This window comes from Camelina sativa, chromosome 6 (assembly GCF_000633955.1).
Source record: "Camelina sativa cultivar DH55 chromosome 6, Cs, whole genome shotgun sequence".
Classification (NCBI taxonomy): Eukaryota; Viridiplantae; Streptophyta; class Magnoliopsida; order Brassicales; family Brassicaceae; genus Camelina; species Camelina sativa.
Window position 1 is genome coordinate 9,722,638 of NC_025690.1, and position 19,477 is coordinate 9,742,114.

At 36.5% G+C, this 19,477-nt stretch overlaps 5 protein-coding genes across 5 annotated transcripts; 2 read left to right on the forward strand and 3 right to left on the reverse strand.

Annotated features, from left to right (window-relative positions):
- On the forward strand, window positions 4,335–7,222 carry LOC104790753 (serine carboxypeptidase-like 48). The gene is made up of 9 exons (XM_010516535.2): window positions 4,335–4,800; window positions 5,198–5,366; window positions 5,481–5,600; window positions 5,685–5,828; window positions 5,915–6,065; window positions 6,164–6,258; window positions 6,334–6,592; window positions 6,698–6,831; window positions 6,917–7,222. The coding sequence occupies exons 1-9, from the start codon at window positions 4,457–4,459 to the stop codon at window positions 7,031–7,033; spliced, it is 1,533 nt and encodes a 510-aa protein (XP_010514837.1). The 5' UTR covers window positions 4,335–4,456; the 3' UTR covers window positions 7,034–7,222.
- On the reverse strand, window positions 7,889–8,899 carry LOC104790754. Its single transcript, XM_010516536.1, has 2 exons — window positions 8,765–8,899; window positions 7,889–8,465 (listed from the first exon to the last, which is right to left on the reverse strand). Exon 2 carries the CDS (start codon window positions 8,437–8,439, stop codon window positions 8,029–8,031), a length of 411 nt encoding a protein of 136 aa, XP_010514838.1. The 5' UTR covers window positions 8,440–8,465; window positions 8,765–8,899; the 3' UTR covers window positions 7,889–8,028.
- Window positions 9,064–12,314, reverse strand: LOC104790755 (dolichol kinase EVAN-like). The gene is made up of 13 exons (XM_010516538.2): window positions 12,030–12,314; window positions 11,802–11,914; window positions 11,507–11,710; window positions 11,304–11,408; window positions 11,040–11,110; window positions 10,819–10,899; window positions 10,523–10,737; window positions 10,231–10,420; window positions 10,061–10,126; window positions 9,883–9,971; window positions 9,661–9,775; window positions 9,528–9,579; window positions 9,064–9,428 (listed from the first exon to the last, which is right to left on the reverse strand). The coding sequence occupies exons 1-13, from the start codon at window positions 12,230–12,232 to the stop codon at window positions 9,214–9,216; spliced, it is 1,719 nt and encodes a 572-aa protein (XP_010514840.1). The 5' UTR covers window positions 12,233–12,314; the 3' UTR covers window positions 9,064–9,213.
- LOC104790756 lies at window positions 12,475–13,971 on the forward strand. Its single transcript, XM_010516539.2, has 4 exons — window positions 12,475–12,627; window positions 13,124–13,296; window positions 13,380–13,528; window positions 13,609–13,971. The coding sequence occupies exons 1-4, from the start codon at window positions 12,576–12,578 to the stop codon at window positions 13,694–13,696; spliced, it is 462 nt and encodes a 153-aa protein (XP_010514841.1). The 5' UTR covers window positions 12,475–12,575; the 3' UTR covers window positions 13,697–13,971.
- On the reverse strand, window positions 14,128–16,802 carry LOC104790757 (high affinity nitrate transporter 2.6). The gene is made up of 3 exons (XM_010516540.2): window positions 16,614–16,802; window positions 15,235–15,980; window positions 14,128–15,114 (listed from the first exon to the last, which is right to left on the reverse strand). Exons 1-3 carry the CDS (start codon window positions 16,711–16,713, stop codon window positions 14,326–14,328), a joined length of 1,635 nt encoding a protein of 544 aa, XP_010514842.1. The 5' UTR covers window positions 16,714–16,802; the 3' UTR covers window positions 14,128–14,325.

The following is a 19,477-nucleotide window of genomic DNA, read 5'->3' on the forward strand; positions in this document are numbered from 1 at the left end:
TCTCGCAACCTATTTATTAATATTCCTATTAAAATTCTGGTTTGTCTCAATGTTTTTTTCTTTTTCTAAATGTAATTTGCTTGGAAAAAATATGACAAGATTTAATACTACCTCAAAAACCAAAAAAGGTTTTAATGCCTTGCACGCAACAAACTATGAGATTGAGAATCTGAGATACCGACTTAGGTCTTTTGGTTTATTTTCTTGAAAAAGGGAAAACATGCAAAGGATATTTAAGTGTGAGTCATACATTACGTATATTGTTTCATTGGGTTAATAATTACAATAATTACAAGAATACATTATCTCCATAAGAAAACAATTATTGACAAAAAAAAATGGATATGATTATTTTCTTGAGACATTAAAGTCTATTCCAAGATAATGTCATACGATTAAGCAAGAGAAACTGAAAGCTACGTCACAAGTTTTCTTTTTGAAACGTGACGAGTAAGTAGTAGAAAAGCTTGAGTGTGAGGAAGATTCCTAGAAAAAGAACTGCTGAAGTTGTGGCCATACGTAACACAAGTCTCGGATCTTTAAGAATAAAACGATATGATCATTCAAGAATCATGATGATCTGCATGACTGCATATATATATATATATATATATATATGTTTTATTGAGATCGTTAATTAATTATATTTAATCATGATGATCTGCATGACTGCTATAATATATATATATATATATATATATGTTTTATTGAGATCGTTAATTAATTATATTTAATAATTGTTAATTATTTGAACATATGCATGTATTTGTTCGAATATCACGAAAGACATGTAGTTTACACAGCTATAAGAATTTATTTTAAGTATATCCAATAAAATCAGAAATATATACGTTGTTATGACGACATTGCTGCAAAAGAGTTTATTAAAATATATCTATCAGCAATGACAAATGCAACGTAACAAACTTTAAAAAAAAAACATTAATTTAATCCGTCGGCTTAAGCCTCTTTCGTCGGTCGACTTACGCCTCTTTTGTCTGGGCGTAATATTCTACCTTATATCCTATTTTTGGTTAGAACCAAATTTATCAATGATATCAATAAATAAATAAAAAAGAGACATTAAGAGGCGGAAATGAGCACCACAGCCGTGTTGATGTCGACGAGTTCTGGTGACAATACATCATGTGTATTTTTTTCTTGTTACGTGGTTACATGATGTGTATTAAATTTACAGATGTCTATTTAATTTTGTTAAATGATGTTTTCAATAAAATGAATTTTCTTTTAGATCATAATCCGCTGTCGAATATATTTCATACGGGAAGGAATGTAGTTTTTATTTACTGTTCTTCATATGGTAAAAAAAAAATATAGACATCAACAGTACTAATAAAAAACGTATATGTTTAAAAGCTAAAACTTTTTTTTTTAACTTAGAGCGTTGAAACTGAAGCATATATAATTCTAGGGTATATAAACTGAAATCAATCATACAACGAAATTATTCTCTATTTATTTTAAAATATTTTTTACTTTTATTTTTAAAAGCCATTGGTTTGACTCTTTCAAGTATCCAACTTTGTTTGGATTTCATATTTCTGATGTGTAGCAGAGAAGTTAGTAGTGTGACTAGAGTATCGTTTTATGTTATTGGTCACTTTCACTGTAAATTTGCTGGAAATTACTACCGAGAACGATCACTTCACTTTTTCTTTATTTTGTCGTTATTTCAATAAAGATTTTAAGACTTTATTCTTTCAATTTTTTTTGGTTTTAATCTTATATAAGAAGAAATTCGTTTATATCTGATCCACTAATATTTAAAATGAATATAACCGTCGATTAATATGTTTGTTAAATTCACTAACCAAAAATTAGACATGTTGCAAAAATCGAACATTAGGAAAACACATGTTGGACACATCATGTCATTGCAGCTTCAAATTTTGCGTAACAAGTATATCAAAGGAATACTCTAGTGAAACAATCATAGATATAAGTTTTGATTGTTAATTTCGTATAGTAGTTGTATTGGGGATGTACCGTTTTAGTACTCATTAATCATTAAATAGTATCGTTACCTTCAGATCTTTTTTTTTGTATCGTTTTTTATCGCAATTTTTGTATATTTTAATTATTTTGTTTCTTCAATCCACTAAAAAAAACTTATATCATTTTGTATCGTTCGAATCCATAATGCTACCAATATTTGCAATTTCTTGGACTATATACAACAACGATGAACATGACGACAAAAACAAATGAACTATACAACAATGATGAACATATCATTTATGAAAGGAGGGAATCTCACCATAAATGATGATTCTATTATGAAAAATAATTGGATTTCATCCCGAAATTCTTTTATTTATATTTTCTTTTTTCAACCAATCAGAATCTTCTATAAAATATTTTATTTAAAAAATAAATCAAAATTAAATTAAAAAAATAAAAAAAAATTAAAGAAATGAATTATGTATATTTTAATTAAACAAACTTAAATATTGGTTTAGTTTAGATTTAATAATTAAACGAGGTTATATATCGGTTTGAGTTTATAAATGAGATTGAGAATTAGAGTTCAGATTTTTTACAATTATAACGAAATTATTTGTCGGTTTTAGTTTATAAATAAGGTGATTAGGGTTTAGACTTTACAATTAAAACAAAACTATATGTTGGTTTGGGTTTACAAATGAGGTGGTTAGAATAAATATTTTATAATTAGAACGAAATTATATGTCGGTTTGAGTTTACAAATGAGTGATTATGATTTAGATTTTACAATTAGAAAAAATTATATATCAATTTATGTTCATAAATAAAGTAGTTAGGGTTTAAATTTTACAATTAGAACAAAATTATCTATCGATTTAATTTATGTAAAAGCGGTTTGGATTTTTAATTTTACAGTAATTATACAGATTTTGTTTCCTTATTTTATAAAGAGTTGAATAAAAATGTTCAGCCCAAGTATTGTCCTTCTATTATAGTTTAAACTTTTAAAACGAAACTAATGGATTTTTAAAAAACATTTGAATACATTAAACACTTAACTACCTGCAATGAGAAGAAAAAAAAAGTTTCAAACCACCACATGTTAAGATTCTGCCTAATATTTTGTCGTAAATAGTAAACAAACACGCAATAAACAAAAATCAACAACATTAATCAGTGGTTAACAAAACATTAATATCCATCGTTAATCACACTTTGGTTGGTGATACACGCCAAACTCATACTAAAATAATACATATGACATTACGGTGCATTGATTTGTCCATGTCTAAAGGATTCTTCGACCCGAACACAATTTTATACGCAAAGATTTGAATTAAAGCAAGGATTTGGACAGAATGTAAGCAAAAGCAAAACGAAATAGCTAGCGTTCACACAATTTTCTTTGTTGTCTCTTGTCTATTTCTAACCGAATTAATTGCAATTGCGAAAATTTATGTACATATGTATACACATATAAATAAACTTAAAGATCCTAATGTTTCGGTAGGTACGTGTATCCATCTTAATTTAATTTTGGGGTCTGGATATTAAAAAACAAAAAACAAAGAGCAATCATATACTACACACTTTTCCTCGAAAGAACAAGTGGGGTTTTATCACAGCATGAAACTTGAAAAAAGGAAACAAAAAGGATTGTTTTGTGTGTGATTGGCTACAAATTGAACTAAAGGTGGAATTAGATAGAATAATTTGCAGACAAAGATTTTGTTAAAATAAGTGGTTGTGTTTCATCTTGGGAAAACTTTTAAAATATTGTGTCACCGATAAAATATTGTAAAAATACACTGTATTCTTAAAAATCATGTATGAAAAAACGAATCACAATATTTGTGTAAATTATAGTATATGCTTATTTTGCAAACATTAGTGGTTTACTTTTAAATAAATCTACATAAACTACCTATATGTTATAAGTTTAAATGTTTTGAACCATGAGTTCAAATAGTTAGAATAAATAGAGCGGATACAACTATCATTTCTAGTGGTGCAAAACCGAAAAATAAAAAATTTAATACTAACCTAAAATAGTTGCTTAAATTTTTTTTGATTCATAGCTGATTATTGATTGTTCTAAGAAAAAAATCAATTCATTTATCCGTAAATTAAGATCCATGGAAACCTCATAGTTGTATAAGAGTTGGAAAAATGTGAAGATGATTTCATTGATTCTAGCAACCGTTACCTTTTTCGAGGTGGCAAACAAAAAAAGGAAAAAATTGACAATTTTCGTAAGCAAATTGTAAATAAAATAAAATAATTTTCGGAAACTCTATCACTTTTTAACTTATTTAATTTATTTATCAAATCTTTTTTTTTTAAAATAAAATCTTAACATTGAAAACCAAATTTGCATCCACGATTTTGTGTAGTATACAACAAACAAAGCCAACTATATAAACAACAACTTCGTCTCTTCTCTACTCTTCAATCCCATAACCCACAATTCTCTCTCACAGAACACACAAAGATGGACTCCAAAACAACTTTTCTCACATTTCTCCTCTGTATTTTTCTTTTCTCACATTTTTCACCCTCAAGTTCTAAATCTCTTAAAGAAAAGCCCTTATCTTTCTCACCGTCGGCGAGTTTGCCGACCCTCACGGCTGAGAGACTTATCAAAGGATTCAATCTGTTGCCTACACGTGACGTCAATGTCATCGACAAGGACGGTTCTGAGGCTCCGAGACTAGTCGAGAGAGAATTCGATTTCTCGGCCGAGGTTGACCGTCGTGGCTCCGGTGGTTCTCCGTCGGTTCAGGACTTTGGTCACCATGCTGGTTACTACAAACTCCCTAATTCAAAAGCAGCCAGGTAACTTCCATTTCGCTGTACCGAAATTAAACCGGTTAATTTAGGTTTTTTTCTTTTTAACCGTTCTAATAACCGTTTTAATTTCGAACCGGTTTCCTAATTTTCTCAATAATGTGAACCAGTCCTGTTTAATTAAGGTTTTTTTTATATCGTAATTGTTCTATTTGGTTTGATTCCGATGCGGCTCACATTGCAATTCTAACTTAACCGGTTTGATTCCGATGCGTTTCTCGGTATCACACATAAGAAAAAAACCGGTTTAGCTTATTGTTTTTCTTAACCGTTCTACTTTTAAGCTTATAAAATCCAATATCTGGTCAAACAATCAAAGAAATAGTTTAAGAACCGTACCGGTTTACTAAACCGGTTTTTTTTTATTTGTTCAATTTCGTGACAGGATGTTTTACTTCTTCTTCGAGTCAAGGACCAACAAAGCCGATCCAGTGGTGATTTGGCTAACCGGAGGGCCTGGTTGCAGTAGTGAACTTGCTTTGTTCTATGAGAACGGACCGTTCACCGTCTCTAACAACTCTTCCCTTACTTGGAACGAGTTTGGTTGGGACAAGGTTGGTTAGAAAAGAAAAAAAATGGTCAACCAAAACACGTTTTCTCATATTCCAACAAGAAACCAAATTAGTCTCAACAACTTTAATTTCATTTAAATTTTATTTTTGTTATAGGCATCGAATCTAATCTACGTGGACCAACCGGTGGGAACCGGTTTCAGTTACACATCGGACCAAAGTGATCTTCGACACGACGAGGAAGGTGTCAGTAATGATCTTTACGACTTCTTACAGGTTCGGTTTTTAAATACTTTTCCTCTGTTCCAATCACATTAAAACCATGATCTTGTGGCTTAACGTGACACACTTCATTTGCAGGCGTTTTTTAAGGAGCATCCACAATTTGTGAATAATGACTTTTACATTACCGGTGAATCCTACGCCGGGCATTACATTCCCGCATTGGCTTCACGGGTTCACCGTGGTAACAAGAACAAAGAAGGAACTCACATTAACCTCAAGGTAAATAAAAAAAACACTCCACATTAAACATTTTTTTATTCACTCCTGTTGTGTTTTGGCTTTAACCAAACCGGGTTTTACATCAGGGGTTTGCGATTGGTAATGGTTTAACCAATCCGGAGATTCAATACGGTGCCTACGCGGATTACGCGCTAGACATGAAGTTGATTACACAGTCTGATCACGACAGCCTCAACCGTAACTACGCAACTTGTCAACAATCCATCAAAGAATGCAGTAATAAAACAATCTCTAAGCCTTTTTTTTTTCAAGAATTATAGTAAAAAGGTTTGTGATTTTTATGAAATATGTTTGCTTCTTTTACGCTGTTTCAGGCGCGGATGGTGGTGAAGGTGATGCTTGTGCTTCTTCTTACGTTGTATGTAACAACATTTTCCAAAAGATCATGGATATCGCAGGAAACGTAAACGTAAGCATCGAAACTGGAATTGATACTTGTTTGTTCTTGAAGTAATAGTAACAAGATTTTTACTCTGTTTTACAGTATTATGACGTAAGGAAACAATGTGAAGGAAACTTGTGCTATGATTTCTCGAACATGGAGAAGTTCTTGAACCAGAAATCGGTACGGAGGGCATTAGGTGTGGGCGATATCGAGTTTGTGTCTTGCAGTACAGCGGTCTACGATGCAATGCAGATGGACTGGATGCGTAATCTTGAGGTTGGGATTCCAGCTCTTCTTCAAGATGGAATTAAGCTTCTTGTTTACGCCGGTGAATACGATCTCATTTGCAATTGGCTCGGTACGTTTCATTGCTATGTCCATGTGTTTGCTGACCACTGGTTTACATTTCCACATAATCAGTTAAGCTCTGAGATTGATGAAATATACTTTTCTTGATTTATAGGAAATTCAAAGTGGGTTCACCAAATGGAATGGTCAGGCCAGAAAGAGTTTGTAGCAGCTGCGACAGTTCCATTCCTCGTAGACAATAAAGAAGCCGGTTTAATGAAGAATCACGGTTCACTCACTTTCCTCAAGGTAAACCAAACAAAAACCGATAACCCCAACCTATTTCTATTGATTTTTCACACCTAACTATTGAAATTGGGAAAATGTTTGATAGGTTCATGATGCTGGACACATGGTTCCGATGGACCAGCCAAAGGCAGCATTGCAAATGCTTCAGAACTGGATGCAAGGAAAGCTCGGGACACCCACCGGTCGGACAGCTCGTCAGTGAATCTAAATTCCCAACCGACTGAATTATTATGTATTTAGGAGATCAATATTTTACTTTTTAAGAAAATTAAATAACATATATTTGTGATTTATTTCTATAAATACACAGGAAATTTCATTGTTAATCTATTTCCGTTTGTTAACTTGTTAAAGATTTCTCAATTCATACATGAATCAATACTTAGCTCCTCATACTAGTTGCAAATGAAGCACATCACAATTTTAGTATGGAGCAAATTCAAGACACAAAGTAACAAATTCATCAATATAAGCCGGATTGGTAACAACTGTTATTTGAGGCTGTAGAGACTTTGACTGTAAAATTTAACTGCAGAGACTTTGACTGTAAATAGTTTAACTGTTAAAATCTGATTATTAGAAAAAAAACTTTAAAAGTTGTGACTGTAATTTTATTAATAACAAAATTGTAAAAAAATATAAAAGTGATGATAAAAATAATAAATTTGTGAAGAGAAGTGGATGTCAAAAGAAAGAGAAAAAAAATACTGATAATTAATCTGTAAAAAAAAGTTTGTGCAAAAATATAGATAAATTTATAGTGTTTAATCATGATAGAGGAAGAAAAAAAAAGTTTTTAAAATTTGTTAGTTTTAAAGCTTAAAAAGAAAAAGGAAATAAAGAAGTAAAAACTTAAAGTGGCTTTTGAAACTTTAAAAAATAAAAAAATCATAAAAGTCTGATTAGTAAATAAAATGCTTTTAAGACTTTTAAATGCTTTTAAAGTCTTAAAAGTCTTCACCAATCATGACCATAATATAAAATCTATGTAATTAAAAGTTAAACTGAATGCAGAAACTAAAATAGTCTTAATGGTTAAGACATGATTTGTAAAGAGTAATATAAGTACAAGTTACTATTTGAACCTTATTCAAAACCTGATAGATTCTTATGTCACAAAGATTTTACTATTCCAGACCAGAATCTAAGATTACACAACAGCTAGAGAATATGACACCGAAAGTAAAGCTTAAGGATTTACCGATGACCCTCGTAAGAACGATCACGGTAATCATCATCATCATCATCATCATCATCATCGTCAAGAATGAGTGTAACGCCATTGTTTTTAAGGGAGTTAATAACAGCCCATACCTTGGTCCGACTCTTAAACCCTTTCTTTTCAATTTCTTTCTTGACATCGGCGTGAATACCTCTTCCTTGCCCATCTTGAAGCCCTTCCACTTTCAGCCTCATCGCCAAAACCTCTCCTACGATAGCCGCTGCCTTAGCATTGCAAGTACGGCCACACTCTAACGAGTTCTTGATTGCGTGTTCCACTGTTGAAGCTGTTGTCACTATTCTCCCGTTGTTTCTGTCAACTACGTTTGCTGTTATGTACTTGATCGACATAAACAGCCTTAAGACGTACCTTTTCAGAACTGTCATTGCTTCTACAAAAACCCTTTTTTTATCTATAAAAATAACCAAAAAACCTCAAACGTTGTCAGTAATGTTCCGCTCACATGAAATTCAGATTAAAATTGAGTCAGAACAGGGCATTAAATTGAACATTTCGAAACCAAAGAAAACGCATCAAAGGCTCTTAATTTGCGTCTTTCTAACATTCATGTGATTAATACAACTACAAGAAACCTCCGAAACACAGTGCTCGTAGCCCAATAATTCTTTCAGGCAAATGATCAAACACCTTGCGTGCATAATACTGAAAATACAATGCATATAAAACTAATCAAACACAATTTTTTCTAACCTTGGAAGCTAACAAAACATGGCTCTCGGCGAATATCTCGTTATCTCAGACAGTCATGGCATATTTAGTCAAAACTGAGAAGCGAAGAAAAGAAAGAAAAAACTGGAGAAGAGGAAGAGTGACGAAGATCAAAATTCACAAAACCTCTTTTTTTTTACCTTTATACCTGGATCCGTCCCTAAAGCGTAATTGGGCCTTTTACTTGTTTAAGCCCAATTTTGAAAAACTCATTTTTGGTCTGTTTGGATTTTGAATGGCTGTGGAAATATCTTGGATATGTATTTTTTATAGATAGTTAGTATCTTTCAAAAGGCACGGTACAACAATTGATTTGTCTCTTAATAGGTAACATACATGAGGAAGTGTGGTTAGTGGTAAGATACTTTGTTATGTACATTGAGTGAAAAAAACACACCGAAGAATGACTAAAGAGCAACGACTTAAACTACCTACAAGCAGAGGAGTGAGTAGAAGACAAGAGGTATGAAGGCGTTGTCTAATTGCGCCGTGTAAGCTTCCAACATCCCGGTGGCTGTCACCGTCACAAAAAGCGACCACCATCCTTGGCTTAGTATATAACCCATTGATGCTAATACTGGGACCAGCACAAAGCAGACTGCCATTACCGATGTTATTCCTGCTGCTGTACCCTCGACCGTTTTCTCTGTTCCGGCCAAACATTATTTTACGCACTTGACAATATTAGTTTCTGATGAAAGCAATAATAGTTGAGAGTTTTTTAAAAGGAGAAGAAAATGCTCACTTCCTGTCTTGCTCCATCTTAACACCCCATACTTGTGCCCAACCATTGATGCCTGTAAATCAGATCATTATAACATTACATTACAAGAGACACGGGTTTTCGAAGTTAGCTTCTCTGCTGAGTTAAATCTTACCATTGTATCTCCAATCCCGAGGCTGAGAATTCCGGCAAATGGGGATAAAGCTCGGTCATTGAACCCAGAAGACATCCAAATTGGAAGCGCACACCCAAGTAAGAGTGAAAAGTGGCTACAAATAAGACATAATATAGTCAATAGTTATACAAATCAAACAAAAATGTAATAATTTTACATTGCATTTTCCCATCCATGGTCTATAAAACAGTTTTGGCATACCTGACAATCAGATGCTCTGAGTCACGATGGTCCGTGAAAGCATTCATGAATTGATGTAAAGGCTCTCCGAGGGGATGTATTCTCCAGATCTGGTTTTGCAAAATGAGTATTTTGCATCAAGCCCATTGAATGTGATGAAATCGAGAAGATGATAAATTTGAATATGAAGAGGGCTTACTCGAATGATCTCCAATGCAAGAAATACCGCCAATGCTGCACCAAATGCTAGATCGAGAAATATAGGCTGCATGAAAGGACATCAAAATTATAGGAAGCTACTAGAGGAGCGGACTAACACATACCAAGTTTCTGAATTATAAAATAAGTTTTTATTGATCACCCAGTCACCTGTAAGACAAGAGCTGGCAAGAACATTAAAACAGCCATCAGATGGTAGTACTTCCGAAGCAAGATTCTCTCAACCTTGCTACTCCTCGAGATGTTATAAAATCGTGAGACAGACACAACGATCAACAGAACCCAGTAGATACATAATGAAAGTCTCTTCAGAGGTTCAGAAAAGACAAATGTGAGCACCCTGCGACAGAGTATGAAAGTTGGATACAATCTTAGAAGGTGGAATTATCACTACAGATGCTAGAGGACACAAGATAAGTAATTGATTGTGGAGATTAAGTACCATAAGAAAGGATGCTGGTTGAAATCGTGTACAAAATGCATCCAAGAAGGAACAGCCACGACCATAAAAAATAGAAGTGAAATAACGAATAAGACAGAATTTGCAGTAACATTGCAGTTTCTTTGTTGAGCATCTCTCTTTCTCAACGAGCTTTCATATACATGCAGAGTAAATCTAAACACCATCGGGAAAAGTAGAAGGCCCAGCAGTAGACCCTAAGAAGGAGACAGGTAAATTGTTATACAGCAATACAGTAACGGTAACTACTCATCTAGTTTCGATTTTTAGTATAATACCTGGACGATTATGCCGGTTTCAGTTCTTCTTATTCCATAGCTTATTGAGACAAGATCCACGGGTATCAATTTCTCGAAAATCTGTAGTAATAATCGTACCAAAGTAGGCAAAGTTACAGTGACAAAATTACAGAGCCATTCTTGCTAGTATTGCAATAACTGATAAAACACAAATGCATGACCTGTTCAACAATTATAAAACCAAGTTTAAGAACTCTAACCTTTGCAATTGTGCATGCCAAAAAGTCGCCAAAATAAAGAACAAGACCACTGGTCACGAGAAGTGCTTCCCCTATAAAAATGGCAATTATTGAAGGTGGACTAGAAATGTGGAATTATAATAGTAATCAAATCCAGAGTCTTAACTATTTAATGATTGCTAAAGTGGAACTAGTAAACTCTTGAGCACGGAGAATATACTGAAATAATACTCCCAAAACTACTACTTAACCCAAAATGTGAATAGAAGAGTCTATTATACTTACCAATTGAGGCACAAGAAGGGAAGGTGGAAAGCAAATGTCGAATCAATTTCACAGCTGCAAGACCGTGAAATAACATCCAGAACATTTTCAATGACGTGTTCAAGCCTGTCGAGACAAAGAACAAACAAAGATCACTGATGAACTCAAAACGAAAAAAAAAAATAACTATTGAAAACAACTAATAACCCCAAACTAGATCTCACCAGTGTGTGAAATCATGGAAAGTGAAACAAAACATGCTACTCCATACAACACCGTGCCACTTAAGCTAACCCTCGAAAGCCAAACAGACGAAGATGACAAAGATTCAGCTTTTCCCGTTTGTGACATAATCACTGTGAGATAAATAAGTATAGCACAACAGCTTGCTGATGCTGCCCAATACTGCATTGTCACATGCGCAAGCTCTACACACAACACAAACAAATCAAACCTCCTTATGTTGAGACTAAAGAACATTCAAATACTAAAACACAAGCCAATCCAAAGATACAATACCATCTTGTTCAGCTTCATGGATTGAGATAGCTCTTGTAAGCTGAACCAACTTAGACATCATAACAGCTGGAAGTGTCACAGCTCCCAGTAATATCCCTGAAGACGCACCACGTCTATAATACATAGCAAAAACAACATCTTCTTCAATCTATGAAGATTTCAAAAATCGGGAAATTCGAAGAAGCCCTGAGACCAGAAATTGAAAATTGGATTGGGGAAATTTCTCACCTGGCGCTGAAACGAGAGAGGAGAAACGGAGAGCTCTCGGCGCGGATCTCGACGAGGAAGGCGGAGAAGCAGAGGAGGAAGAGGGAGAAGCCATGGGAGATAAGTGATAAAGGAAGGGATAAGAGAATACGAGAAACCACGACTGCCACTACAACTCTCTCTCCCGTAACCAACGACGTCGCCGTCGTCGTTGTCGTCTTCATCGTCGCCGGTGATGATGATTTCGCCGGTGATTAAGTTTGTTTTTGAATCGCGATTTGGTTTTTTTTTTTTTAAATGGGCCGCCAACTAACGAAGACTTCAGACTTGTAATTTGGGCCCACGAAACACGGTTTGGCACGGACTTTAAGGTTACGCTACATTTTCATGTGAAAAGTCAATTTTGATCGGTTGCTTCGGTTTAATCGGTTTGGTTTGGTTTACTTCCGGTTATTGAACTCAGATTTTTTTTTTTATCCCGTTGAGTGAGACTTTGTGAAGATAACGCAGGTAACGAAGTGACGAGATGAGAGAGATGATAATTCCCTCTGTTGTTGTGACTTTGTGATGGAGCTCAGTCTCAAGTTTCAATCTTTTTCATTCCCTTCTTCATTCTCAAGTAAGCTGAACAAAACCCTAATTTTAGATTTCCCTTTGTTTCTTCTTTCTCTGTGAGATTTTGACGCAATTCTAGTGAAATTTTGATGGGTTTTGATGATGAGTCGAGTTAGAAGAGCATTTATGACAATCTTATTTAGTAAAATTTCAGAGTTTGGGTCTTAAATTTGTTTGATCTTCTTAGTTTCTGAAGTAAGAATGGAACTTGGAGTCAAGTTCAAGCTTTGGTAGTTTGTTTACTTAAGAGTTTATAGTGTGCTCTCAAGCGATTGATAGTTGTGTGATCATGGTGGCGTTATGGTTAAATTGTATAACGAATTAAATAAGTTTCATGGTTTAAATTTGTGGATTCATTACTAAACACTACTGTCTGATTCATATTAGCTTTTTAGCTTTTGACCATTTCATTTTTTTTTTAAAGGTTTTGTTTACAAGCATCTTAGTTGATATGTATATTCATAGAGCCACTGACTTTACATTGTTAATCTCTGTGGTAGGTGTTAAGGATGTAAGGTTCGTAAACGTTGATTTGAATAGAGCTAAGAGATCACCAACAGTGGTTCCTGCTTTAGCTGAAACTGCAGTATCTATAGCGATTGCAGCCACGGTTGTTGGTACCGCAGCCACTATCCTTGCTCGGAGAAGTTCCAAAGCCGCCGAAGAAGCCGAGGTAGTTTGTTTATAGATGATCCTTGAACATAATATCTTGAGGATCCTTATTGTTTGGTTTATCTCTGTTAAATGAATTTGCAGGCTACTATGAAAGAATGTGAAGCTTGTCTCGGTTCAGGAATCTGTCCTGAATGCAAAGGTGAAGGATTTGTACTAAAGAAACTATCAGATGCAACTGCTGAGAAAGCTAGACTCACGGCAACTAATATGGCCACACGATATACAGCCGGGTAAGAATTAACTTCCTCATTGTTGTTTCCTTCAGTCTCATCGATCTCGCTCATTGATTGACAAGAAAACACATTCTTAGGCTTCCCAAGAAATGGAGCTACTGCACTAAATGTTCTTCAACGCGGTCTTGTCTAGTATGTGGTGGGAGTGGAAAGATGAGCATCTAGCGCCTTACGCTGAGTAGAGTACACAAGTACGTTAAACTCTTTTCTTCGGGAAACACAATTCAAAAGGGTTTAGCATAGCTTTCTTGTGTTGTTTTAATATATGACGGATTCTGTAATGTTTGAAAACTCTCATCAAACTTAAGTTGTACATTTGCAATCTTTTTGCGTGGTACTTGTTTAGTTCTTTCTTACTCTTTCCAGATTCTCTTAACGCGATCTGTTTCTGAGTTGTAAAGATTACTTAAGTCAATTGCTTCTTCTTTGGTCTTTGTTTATATCTCTGTGACGTCTCTCCAAGGAAGAAAAGACTCTTTAAGGTATGACTAGTTGCGCCTAAAACACTAGTCTCTTTTTCAATACTTGATCGATACTTTTAATTAAAAGTTTGATTTTGGAAGAATTTTAAAGACTCAGCTTGTCCATAAAACAGAGAGAAAAACTGATGCATAAGCCTTTTATCAAAACGACATTGTACATCACGAGCACCGGGCTCACTGAACCTCACTTATCAAGTCAGGATCTAACACGGTACATCTCTCATAAGAGGAACATAAAAACAAGGAAATATAAAGCTAGCTTTGAGGGTTATTTATATATGGAGAAAAGATGTAATGTGACTATATCCTTCACTAGACATGAGCCGGCGATCCAGTCTCCGGTGTTGGATCATCAGCCAACATCGCCTTGCGGCCTCTCTCTGAGCGACTGTTTTCAGCAAACTTAATGCTTCCCTCATGTAGACCTAAGCTCTTCTCTTCCTCTGTCCACTCCGCTCCATAGTAATGCTCTTCTTTTGATTTCTGTCCGTCTTGTGATGGCCTCAAGAACATGCTTCCCCACTGTGGGAAATGTATAAACGCCACCGGAAGTGAACACACGACAGCCATAACACCCATCAACGATAGTCCTTCAGCTGTACTAAACCTCGACGAGGAGAAGAAAAGAAGTTGAGTTACTCCCGACCCAAAATTTCCTCCAGCACCGGTTAATCCTGAGATGAGACCAAGAGAACGACGGGAAACAAAAGGTGCAACACCAAAGAGAGCTCCGCAAGCTGCTTGCGTGCCGATGGAAAAGAGCATCATGGCTAAGATTGCTATAGGGAGTGAACTAGCACGACCGAGCCAGATGCAAAAGAGAGCTCCAACAGTTTGTAAGATCCACAAGATCCATAACCGACCCCTCATGCCGAAGAGACGTGCAGCTACATCCGAGGCGTAGCCACCAAAAGGACGTGCGAAGAAGTTTGCCATACCAAAGCTGGCTGCTATAATACCGGCTGTGTGAAGTGTAAGGTTAAACCTGTCGTAGAAGTATCCGGATATAACGTTGTTGATCGTTAATTCAACTCCCATAGAAAATCCATAGAGCACGAATAAGATCCATGTTCTATAGTTCCTCACAGCGAACCAGAAGACCTACAAAAAAATTACAAAAAAAAAAATGTAATTAGAATCACATGCATACTGTTACATTAAATACTTGAACATGTTGCCAAAAAAAATATTGAACATGTTGAATGTTTTTGTAATAATCACCTTGGAGAATTTGTCTTTGGAAACTTGACCACTCTTTTGGAGGGTACTAAGGTTACCATCAGGGAGATCTTGGCCGAGAGTGAGGACGAGAATGCCCATAATGATCTGAAGTACGCCCGGGATAAAGAAGGCGAACCTCCATGCGGTGAAGGGAGTGGCTCCGGTGAGTTTGATGACGTGGAAGACCATTGGCATGAGTAGCTGAGTCACGCCGCCTCCCATGTCTCCCCACCCTCCGGCACAACCGTTAACGAGTCCGATAATCTTTCCCGTGAACATAACGCTTGTCCAGTATTGGCATGACACAAACGTCGCTAAGCAAAAACCAATCATGAACCGCACGGCTAAGTAGCTTCCGGCATCAGCTACAAACGACATGGAGAAAACAGCTGGAGCCGTGAGCATAAGAGAGAAAGCAGTGCCATAACGTGCTCCGAGAAGGTCACATACGGCTCCCATAGCGAGTCTTGAGAAAATGGCGCCCGAAACAGATGCAACTCCAGCATTTCCGATGTCGGTTTTGGTCAGGTCGAGGTTGTCACGGATGACAGGGACCAGAGGTGCAGCTGCGAAGGTGGAGATGAAACAAGTGAAGAAAGAGATCCATCCTAAATGGAAGGCTCTCATGTGTGGTTTAGCGAATGATAATGGTTTAAAAACTTTTGCCCTATGCTCTGAGTCCACTGGTAGAGCGAACTTAGCCGTTGTATCGTCTGATCTGACGGCTTGAGAGGAAGGACCACTTTCTTCGTGTACGGAGAAGGAGAAGACTTGCTCCTTTCCTGTGACTCCATGCAAANTGAGTTTGATGACGTGGAAGACCATTGGCATGAGTAGCTGAGTCACGCCGCCTCCCATGTCTCCCCACCCTCCGGCACAACCGTTAACGAGTCCGATAATCTTTCCCGTGAACATAACGCTTGTCCAGTATTGGCATGACACAAACGTCGCTAAGCAAAAACCAATCATGAACCGCACGGCTAAGTAGCTTCCGGCATCAGCTACAAACGACATGGAGAAAACAGCTGGAGCCGTGAGCATAAGAGAGAAAGCAGTGCCATAACGTGCTCCGAGAAGGTCACATACGGCTCCCATAGCGAGTCTTGAGAAAATGGCGCCCGAAACAGATGCAACTCCAGCATTTCCGATGTCGGTTTTGGTCAGGTCGAGGTTGTCACGGATGACAGGGACCAGAGGTGCAGCTGCGAAGGTGGAGATGAAACAAGTGAAGAAAGAGATCCATCCTAAATGGAAGGCTCTCATGTGTGGTTTAGCGAATGATAATGGTTTAAAAACTTTTGCCCTATGCTCTGAGTCCACTGGTAGAGCGAACTTAGCCGTTGTATCGTCTGATCTGACGGCTTGAGAGGAAGGACCACTTTCTTCGTGTACGGAGAAGGAGAAGACTTGCTCCTTTCCTGTGACTCCATGCAAAGAGCTTCCAATAGAGCCGCCTTCGTTAGAATGGTTGTGAGCCATTGATCTTTTAGTTCAAAGAAAATGGGAGAAACTAAGAGAAAGACTTTAAAACGATGAAGAAGGTTTTATTCTCTTCTTCTTTGTTCCCTTTGTTGTGTTTTCTGTTTGTTGGTGTAAGTTGGAGAAGAGAAGTTGGATAAGTATATATAGAGAAATATAGAGATCTCTGGGACATGGTGGGTATGGTTAGGTGGGTCCAATGATAACATTTGAATAATGCTACAAACAAAGAAATGTGAATTGTATTAATGAGTTTTATTAGAATGATCAGAACTTATATTTTTAGTGTGCATACATATATCGCTTCAGAAAAAAACTTATGTAGTTCACACGGTAAAGAGAGAATATTCTATTAGTACTAAGCATCTGCATAATGCAGTTTACGTGCCTCTTTGATTATAATTTTGTTCTTTTTTTCATTATTTGTTTATCAGTTTTGTTAAATTTGTCAATACGTTACATTAATTACTTGCACCATATCCCTATCAACTCAGAACATTATATTTATATAACCACCGTTGTATGTATAAATATCAAATGTATACTAATATATAACGTATGAGTCAAATAACAATAAGAAGAACACAACGTGTCATTTTCACCGCCGGCTGCGTTAGTCTATTGTGTAATGTACAACCATGTAAATGTAATGCATGCAGGTTTCCAGCTGATTATATTAATTATACACGTATATTGTTTATTAGTTTACTTACAAGAATTTATTAATGGTGATTAGAGAATAGAGATTCAAATATGTGACACTTGACCTTAACTAAAGGCCAACGAGAGACCGTACGGTTCGTTTGTTGAATTCTTTTTTAACATAACTAGTTTGTCTTTTGTGCATTGTCCCATGTGGTCGACTCACCAATTTAATTTGGTATGAATAAAAAAACATTTGTTAAATAAGGTTTAGGATTTTTTTTAATAACTACTTTTCGCAAGCTAAGCTGTATAGAGTTTTTATCAGATTTACGAAATCTTTTGCTTTCAGTTAGCCAATTAATTAAAGAAAAAAATCTCATTGCATAACCTTAATGCTCGATAGAAAGTATGTGAACCGGACGGGAAAAAGAAAAAAAACACGTACAAAAACATGTCTCCGACTGATTATGACCTTTAAATCGACATTTTGGGTTGCTACTCTAAAGACATAGAGATAACACAACACACAAAAACTACATTAGGAACGCGCCAAGCAAACGCTTTTAATCAATCTTATAAAAACCCTCGTTTTTTACAAAACTTGAAAAACAAAGCTCACTCTCCTATCTATCTAACACTACCCTGTGTAGATCTATAAGAGTATACCACCCACACTCACCTTCAAAGCTTTTATATTTACTTGAAGGTTTACAAAACTCACAAATTTATCCCACGAGTGCTAACTCTTTTTGCGGCTAGCCCTCGTCATTTTATAACCCCACACACACGATCTCTAACCTAGATCTTGTGTATCCTAACTAAAAGGAAATATTCCTTATCCCTAAGAGAATATCTTCCCTTATCCCACTAATCAAATATACTCTCAATATCTTCGAGTATATCTTGATCTCTTCTTCCTTCCTTCTCACGCACCTTGTCATTGTGTCCACAATATTTCTCCACGTCAGCACGTCACACCACGTCAGCATATCAGCCCTCTGAGACACTTCACAGCTGCCTGTTCCCTTCAGAGCTCTATTGCACTTTCGATCTCCCTCTTTTTGACTGAACTTGTCAAACAAGCATCCATGCATTTAACCTGTCAAAACAGAAGCAGCCAACAACAAAACAACAAACAGATACAACTGTACCAACAGTGTATCACAGCAGCTCGCAAAAACATCAGAAGATTAAACGATCAACTAGTAAGCATTACGACCGTAAAAGGTATCAGACAAACTAGAACAAGTCTCAAACAAAACCAAAAAGAATAGTTTGAAAAGAAAAACAACAACAAGGAACAACAGACAACTTAAAAACAACAGCTCCCCCACAGCTCAAACTCCCCCTCAAGCATCTGAATTAGACTCATCTCCCCCTGCTTGTTTGGCACAGATTAGTCAAAAATATCAACAGACACACAAAGGTATAATCAGAGATGTGACAACTTACTAGCTTCCAAGGTGTCTTGCAGAATCTGAATGGCCAACCGGATGGCTTTGCGCTCTGCAGATGTTCCAGCTCTAAGATGAGGCTTCGTTGGACGTGAAACAGTCTTCTTACCCTTGGGCTTCTTCGTGTCTTCCGGCTGAAGATTCGAAACAGGGCGCTGAGCTTCCAGAAGCTGATAAATGAGACTGGGAAACGGGAGACGGAAACCGGACTGAGCTTGCAAACCTAACTGGATGATCTGATCATAGATCATTCTCCCAAAATCAAACGGAATGCGATGCATGATCATGTAGATCACCATGGCTCTGTTTGCAGAGATGTACCCTGTATTCACCGTAGGAGACCAGTTGCTGCAGCACATCTTATTCAACTTCTTGATTACCGGGTCCTTGATCGCCGTGGATACCAGCTGCTTGCAAGTCTTCACCTTGCAGCTGTTTGCAGTCTATGTTCGCGCACATCAACCGTCTGGAGTCCGAACAGGGCATTGATGCGACTTGGGGAGAACTCATACACAAAGTCTCGGACCAACACATCAACCAAGCTCCCTTCAACCTTCACTGCTGGAAGATTTGCCCAGAACTCATAGACAACATCGGAATCATAAGCGCCGATTTGAGTGACTGTTTTCAACAGCCCAACTTGATCAAGCAACTCCCTAGCCGGA

Excerpts from the sequence above, each read along its gene's own strand:
- LOC104790753 (XM_010516535.2), top strand. The coding sequence starts at position 4,457 with ATGGACTCCAAAACAACTTTTCTCACATTTCTCCTCTGTATTTTTCTT. Across the intron at positions 5,367-5,480 it reads ACGAGTTTGGTTGGGACAAG|GCATCGAATCTAATCTACGT; the intron begins GTTGGTTAGAAA and ends TTTTTGTTATAG. Across the intron at positions 6,066-6,163 it reads ACAATCCATCAAAGAATGCA|GCGCGGATGGTGGTGAAGGT; the intron begins GTAATAAAACAA and ends ACGCTGTTTCAG.
- LOC104790754 (XM_010516536.1), bottom strand. The coding sequence starts at position 8,439 with ATGACAGTTCTGAAAAGGTACGTCTTAAGGCTGTTTATGTCGATCAAG.
- LOC104790757 (XM_010516540.2), bottom strand. The coding sequence starts at position 16,713 with ATGGCTCACAACCATTCTAACGAAGGCGGCTCTATTGGAAGCTCTTTG. Across the intron at positions 15,981-16,613 it reads CTTCTCCGTACACGAAGAAA|AAAGTGGTCCTTCCTCTCAA; the intron begins GTGGTCCTTCCT and ends CCGTACACGAAG. Across the intron at positions 15,115-15,234 it reads CCAAAGACAAATTCTCCAAG|GTCTTCTGGTTCGCTGTGAG; the intron begins GTGATTATTACA and ends ATTTTTTTGTAG.
- LOC104790756 (XM_010516539.2), top strand. The coding sequence starts at position 12,576 with ATGGAGCTCAGTCTCAAGTTTCAATCTTTTTCATTCCCTTCTTCATTC. Across the intron at positions 13,297-13,379 it reads AAGCCGCCGAAGAAGCCGAG|GCTACTATGAAAGAATGTGA; the intron begins GTAGTTTGTTTA and ends ATGAATTTGCAG. Across the intron at positions 13,529-13,608 it reads GCCACACGATATACAGCCGG|GCTTCCCAAGAAATGGAGCT; the intron begins GTAAGAATTAAC and ends ACACATTCTTAG.
- LOC104790755 (XM_010516538.2), bottom strand. The coding sequence starts at position 12,232 with ATGAAGACGACAACGACGACGGCGACGTCGTTGGTTACGGGAGAGAGA. Across the intron at positions 11,711-11,801 it reads CCATGAAGCTGAACAAGATG|AGCTTGCGCATGTGACAATG; the intron begins GTATTGTATCTT and ends TGTTGTGTGTAG. Across the intron at positions 10,127-10,230 it reads TGCCAGCTCTTGTCTTACAG|CCTATATTTCTCGATCTAGC; the intron begins GTGACTGGGTGA and ends CCTTTCATGCAG.